The sequence below is a fragment of the Lipotes vexillifer genome, unplaced genomic scaffold, assembly GCF_000442215.2.
Source record: "Lipotes vexillifer unplaced genomic scaffold, Lipotes_vexillifer_v1.1 scaffold743, whole genome shotgun sequence".
NCBI classification, from domain to species: Eukaryota; Metazoa; Chordata; class Mammalia; order Artiodactyla; family Lipotidae; genus Lipotes; species Lipotes vexillifer.
In genome coordinates this window covers 1511123-1517380 of record NW_006779070.1, presented here as the reverse complement: position 1 = coordinate 1517380, position 6258 = coordinate 1511123, and the positions used below count along the sequence as shown (strand labels likewise).

Here is a 6258-nt window from a genome sequence, read left to right as displayed (position 1 = left end):
CTTGGGAGGATGCTCTCAGCAGTTAGCCTTGAGAAATTGCCCTTGGCTGCAGAGAGCTGCCTCTCCCAAGGTCAGGTTCAGCCTAAATCTGATGACTGTTCCATGCCAGGACACTACAGCTGGTTTCACAGCTCCCAGGGGCTGACTGACACCTTGTTGTGCCTCCAGTATGGCTCAGCTTCTCCCTCTTTCCAAACTGTTTTTTTCCCTTCGTATACACGGTTGAAAGCACTCTCTAATAAAGTGTCTGCAAAATTTAGAAAAAAAGAAGGAAATAAGGAAGGAAGGAAAGAAGGGAGGGGGGGAGGAAGGAAGAAAGGAAGGAAGAAAGAAAAAGAAAAGAAGGAGGAAAGAAAGAAAAAAAGAAACATCACCCCTTCCCTGAGATTATTTACTTGCACTTGACACAAAAATTGTCCTAACATCTGGTTAAATATATGATGAATGGGACTGGAAAGGCACCCCTTGAAGTTGTGCAGCGCACAAACTGCACAAAGAAGCAGTTGTTTCTGTGTCGACCTTTCTCATTCCTCGGCTTTTGGAGTCCCCAGCCTCATTCAGCTGGATCAAACTGATAAGTGTGCACTAGTCCTTAACCAGGGCCTGAGCCAGCTTCGAGCCCCATCACACCGTAGAAGTTAGAAGTCACTTCTCATGTCAACCAGATCAGGAATATGAGTAGCTAGGAGGGAGCTCTGAGGGCTCCCTAGAGACTCACTCAGCCCCGCGGTCCTCTCTTTCCTAGATCACACTCACCTTTTTGGGCATGCCTCTGTTTCTCCAGCCTCTCCTAGCCCCAGGTTACTGTTTTTGGCTTTGGGCTTAGGCTGCTGAGTTTCCCAGAATGCATTTTGCTCATGTCAAATGTTTAAACTGAGTTCCTCGGATTTCTGTGGGCTCTGAGGTCTTGCCTTGGTTCTCCTTTTCAACACCAACAGGAAAGAAGCCTTAAATGAGGAAAAACATCTGTGAGAGCACTTGACTCTAGACCAAGTTCATTTTTTCAAGTAGTCTAAGTTTGACCATAACGTGGTGGTGATGGTGAGCAGGAGTTAGCGGCAAATTTAATTTACTTTATAACCTAATAATTAACTCCTCATATCAAAAAGAATAGAAGGTTCCTTCTATTCTTTCAAGGTTTCAAGGTTCCTTCTCCCTCAAGCTTGTCTTTCTGTTATTATCTTTATCACACTCCTCCTCCAGTATCACATGGCTCCTCTGAGGAGTGGTCCACACCCCCTGCTGCTCCTTCCTGGCCTGTCTTCTGTTCCTGGGACAGTGATGTCTCCCCTTCCCCACAAATGCTGCTCTCTCAGATACCACTCATGACTTCCCAATGGTCAAATCCAGGAAACTTTTAAGCCTTCTTATTTGACCACTTCAAAACTTTCTTCGCCTTTCGAGTTGGTGACATTATAATATTCCAATTCTCTATCTCTCTGTGTTTTCACTATTTCTTTGGCAGTTCCGTCTGCCCACAGCTTAAATATTAATGTTCTCTAGGCTCCTCTCCATCTGACTGTTCGTCTTTTGTACATCTCTACTTGGATATCCCTCAAACGTCTCAGAATTAGTGTGTCCAGAGCTGACACCATTGCTCCTTTGCTTATTACCTTGTCTATGTCTGCCCTTCCTCTTCCACTCCCTGTCAAGGTTACCAGCAGCTACTTAATTGCCCACACTGGAAGCTTTGGAGTCATTACTTTCTTGAGATCTCTGCCAGATATCCCTGAATCAGAGATGTCTCCCCCGGCTCCCCTGTACAAAATGCTAATCCCCACAGAACTCCCTACCCCTGTACCCCTCTTTATTGCTCTCCTTTGCACATATTACCATCTACATACTAGATATCTGTAGATTAATTTCTGTCTTCCCCATAAGAACAGAAGTCCATGAAGGCAAAGATACTCTTTTGTCTACTGCTATGTCTTGAGTGTCTAGAGCAGTGCCAGGCACCTAGTTGATACTGAATAAGTATTTGCTGAATGAATGGAAGCAATTCTGATTTCTTCCCCTGCCTCAGACCCCCAACATCAGAAAGTCCCAAAGTTATGCTGTTTTTTGTCTTGGAAATATTTCTCAAATCTGTGCTCCTGTTGGCTTCCTTCCCCAGGGCCACTGCCTAGGATCAGGACCTGCCAGCCCATCCAGAGAGCACTGTCATAGCTTCCTGGCTGGTCTTCTTGCTGTGGCTGATTTTATAGCCCATTCTCTGCTTTATTAGGGAAGTTCCAATCTCTAAAACAGTCCTGAGTGTCTCCTTCGTCTGCTTTAGTCCCCTGGTTGTTCACTCGCTAGATGCTCATTAATGTGGGCCTGACAGCCTGGGACTCCCTCTGGGGAAAGAGGTCTGGGGAGGGACACAGCTCTGTCTCATTTCAAAGTGAGGTTCAGGAAAGGATTGACACCCAGAGCTCACAGATGTGGGCACTGACAAGTGGAGAGCTGACGAATTGGACACAAGTGACGGATCCTGTTAAAAGAACACAGGAGAGATACATGGAGTGTGGACTGGAATGACTGGGGACCAGAGGTCTAGAATGAATCATCACAACAGAGAGCAGCAGCCCCACAGGGAAGGGAGGGGCTGGGGGGGGATTCAGTCATGCTGAAGTGAGATAGGATTTCCACACCTGCCTACATTAAAAAACTAAAAATAGGGACATTTGGGGAGAAAAATAGCAAGGAATCTTTTAATTCTATGGATAGGGGCTATAGGGAGGGAGGTTTGCAGAGAAGGGTGTGTCTCTCACTCTTGGTAAAATTAGAAATAGAAAAATTTTATGTTGAGTATCCCAACCTTCACTTTCTTCCCTTCCCCCTCAGGCCTGTTCTCTCCATCTTTCCCTGCTATCAAAACCTCTTCCTTAGGAAAGAGTCTAATATATTTATCCACTTACATTTACAAGGCCAATGTGGCAATTTTACATGTTAGCAGGACCTCATGTCTGAAGCCAAATATGCTAAATACAGCAACCATTAACAACAACAACAACAACTATATAATTCACTGTACCCAGCACAGGACTAAATACAGTGGTTGTTCAATAAATACTTACTAAAAGATGTTCAAAAAACATTACTGATATTATTAAACTCTGGAAACAATCTAAATATCCAACAGTGGAGAAACCATTGAAGGGCCATCAATATGAAGAAATACTACATAGCTATAAAAGATTTCAAAGGACTTTTTAGCAAACTGGAAAAATGCTTATAATGAAACGTTAGGTGCTGCTATACTATGTCAGTGATAAAAATCATATGCATATACAGAAGACTTAGAAAATCTGTGGGTATCTCTGGAATCTGTGGGATTCTTTCTACTTCTCTGTATTTTAAAATTATTTATAGTCGGTATGAGGGAAATATTACAAAAATAAATGTTGTGAAAGATAGATTTGGGGGCCCTGTATTTCAGCCTGTTGGTTTGGCCCACCTGGGTTTAGTATACAGGAGGGGAGTGGGAGGGGTGCCAGCCTCCCCAGTAATGGAGGCTGGCTGGTTAGCCAGCAGAGAATGGGTTTTTAAAGAGTGATACAGCAGTGGAGAGTCTGACCTTTAAAGAAAAATGTAGTGCATGGTGATGTTGGTGCATTGGTGCTTTGAACATAGACAGGCAGCCTTCCTCTGGGAGGGTTTCACTGTGCTAGGCTAGTAGGCTAGTCCGGCATCTAGGACACCGTGAGCTCCTTTTTCTGCCTCACCTTTTGTTCCATAAACACTCAAACCTTGCTCAGGTGCTGAAACATGTTTATTTTCACCTTGCTCTCCCACCCTCTTCTGTTTAAAATAACAGCTGGAAGATTCATTGAAACTCTTTGCGTTGGTACCTCAGTGATATTCTATATTAAAATCTTTAAGAATTGAGGTTGTATGCCCTTGTAAGAAAATATTATTTAATATTGTGCCTATACCATAAAACCTACATAAAAAATCTTGGTTATCTTTATAAAGAGACCACAGATTCCAGCATTTATAAACAAGAAAACATTTTCCTGTAGTTATTTCTGAAAATCCCTTCTAAACATCTGCGTTTTCCTTCTAACTTAAGTTGCTTCCCACCTCCTTCCCCTGAGATCTGCTGCCTCTCTGTGGGAGAGCAAACTTCATACCTGGCATAAAACAAACAAACAAACAAATTAACAAACAAAACCCAACAACAGCAATCCCCCTCCTTCTCCAAATTTCTAATTTCCTGCACTTAAAACAACTAAGTCCTAGGCTATCCTTATAATTCAAGGATCTTAGGATCAAAATGAAGGATTCGACAACTTTGAAACCCTACACAAACCCAAGATTTTACTTTTATTATTTACTAGTTATTAAAGTATCCTATCTTCCTGATTAAGGAAGGCTGGATGGCAGCAAGGACCGCGGAGGCACAGGCGGCGAGAAGTGTGAAAAGAAGAAATCCCAGTTCTGCCTGGAAGACTGCCTGTGAAAGAGCCCGACTCCTCTGGCAGTTCCACGCCGGGTTTTGCAGGCGGCCGCAGCTGCCTCCCCTGTCTCTCTTACCTCCTTGATGCTCGGCACTATTTGTGGCCGGCGTGGTGGAAGGACACAGTGAGGTTCTCACCCCCGCCCCCCGCTCCCATCCCCAGTTCCATCAAAGCGAACCCGGGCCAGCGCAAGGATCTCCGAGTTGCGAATGTGCTGAGGCTGGGACTGTCACTCATTCTCCGATCAGCGCGTGAACGCAGCTCGGCAGCGGCTGGCAGGAAACAATTCTGCAAAAATAATAATACTCAGCCTGGCAATTGTCTGCCCCTAGGTTGCTCTGCCGCCGTCCACACTCGCTGCAAGGGAGGGGGGGGGCAGAGAATTTACCGCGGCAAGAACATCCCTCCCGGCCAGCACATTACAATGCTGCAAACTAAGGATTTCATCTGGACTTTGTTTTTCCTGGGAACTGCAGGTACATTTTCAAAATTAATATTCGCAATTTGATTTGCTAATTGCACCCCCCCACTCCTCCCCCCTAGGAACGCTGTTATTTGGGGTGGTTTTACATGGAATGCTAAGAGTGGTCATTTTCGTTGAGCTGAGGAAGGAGCGCGTCGCCCTTGCTGCCCACCCGAACCCTCCCGGGCTGCCTGGACTGGGGCAGCCTCCTCGCGTAGAGAGCGCCGGGCGCCCCTCCAGCGCGCCCGCCCTTCCCACTTTGTGTGCCCGCTGCGCTGGGAGCGGAGCAGCCCGCTCCCGGGATGTCGCGGCCGCGCCGGTGATGGGCAGCGCTCCATCCCCGAAGGCGGGTGGCGGGCGGCGGAGCGGGTGAGGCCGCGGTTCGGTGGTGCAGCCGCACAGGCTCGGGTTCTGTGGGGAAGGGGCTTGTCAGCCCCGGTTCCGCAAAGACTGAACAATAAGGCCGGGGAAGCCGCCCCCGATCGTTATTTCCCCGGGTCTAATAAAGTGGGGCTCGCCGCCTTTGCGCCTTTACCCCCCGCCCCGGCCGAATAACGGTTTGAAAAATGGGGCGAAATGGGCAGAATCTCAGGGCTGTGTGGCCGTTGTTGCACCCCCGTCGGTATGACGTTAGTTTTTCATTTGCCAAATATCTGGTTAGTTGCAAAGCCTGCTCTCGGCCCGGAGCAAGGAGGGATGGGAGGATCGAGCGCCGCGTTTTGACAGGAGGAAGTGCGGAGGGGCGGAGGGCGAGGAGGGCGTGATCGGGGCTGCCTGGTGTGTGTGTGCGCGCGTGTGTGCGCGTGTGTGCCTTCACACGCACCGCGAGCCCCATGTTGCGTGGTGCGAGAGAAGAATGGCAGGTAGCCGCCCGAAACACCTCGCCCCAGTCTCCTTTCTTTGGGCGAGGTTCCTGACCCTGGCAAAGTGCGAACAATAGGAGCTGCGAGGAAGACAGTAGTGATGCTGCCGCGGGTGGCGGGGGCTGCGCCGCCGCCCATAAAACCTTGGCGGCAGGGAGGGAGGTTTATTTCATTTGGGGTATTTCCATCCCGGCCTCCCTGGAAGATTCTTCAGTGCGTGCCCACCCTTCCCTCCAGCTGCTCACCCCACCCCGCCCCACCCCAGGATTTGCGTTTTGGAGCTGATGGACGGGGAGGGGGAAGAAAAGGAACAGGAACCGGAGAGAGCTGGGTGGGGTGGGCAGACATTCTCGGTGGGGGGCGTGTGCTGGGAAGCGCCCGAGGAAAGCCGGGCGGAGGGGTTCTGTGTGTTGTGGCCGCCGCTGCCAGCTGCCGCTGGAGCTGCCCTAGACGGCCGAGCCTGGGTGGGGGAGCGCGCGGGGCGGGCCGG

The 6258-nt window shown here is 48.8% G+C and overlaps 1 protein-coding gene across 7 annotated transcripts in view; it reads left to right on the top strand.

The window, feature by feature from the left end:
- Window positions 1-4512: 4512 nt before the first annotated feature.
- NCAM1 (neural cell adhesion molecule 1) overlaps window positions 4513-6258 on the top strand; it is a 328666-nt gene continuing 326920 nt past the window's right edge. For 4 of the 7 annotated variants that reach the window (XM_007452215.1, XM_007452219.1, XM_007452218.1 and 1 more), the window contains exon 1: window positions 4662-4918. In XM_007452215.1, coding sequence (XP_007452277.1) covers window positions 4867-4918 — 52 coding nt within the window. In that variant the 5' untranslated portion in view covers window positions 4662-4866. Of the gene's footprint in view, window positions 4919-6258 lie in introns of all 7 variants that reach the window. The other 3 variants (XM_007452220.1, XM_007452221.1, XM_007452216.1) reach the window with 2 other exon arrangements.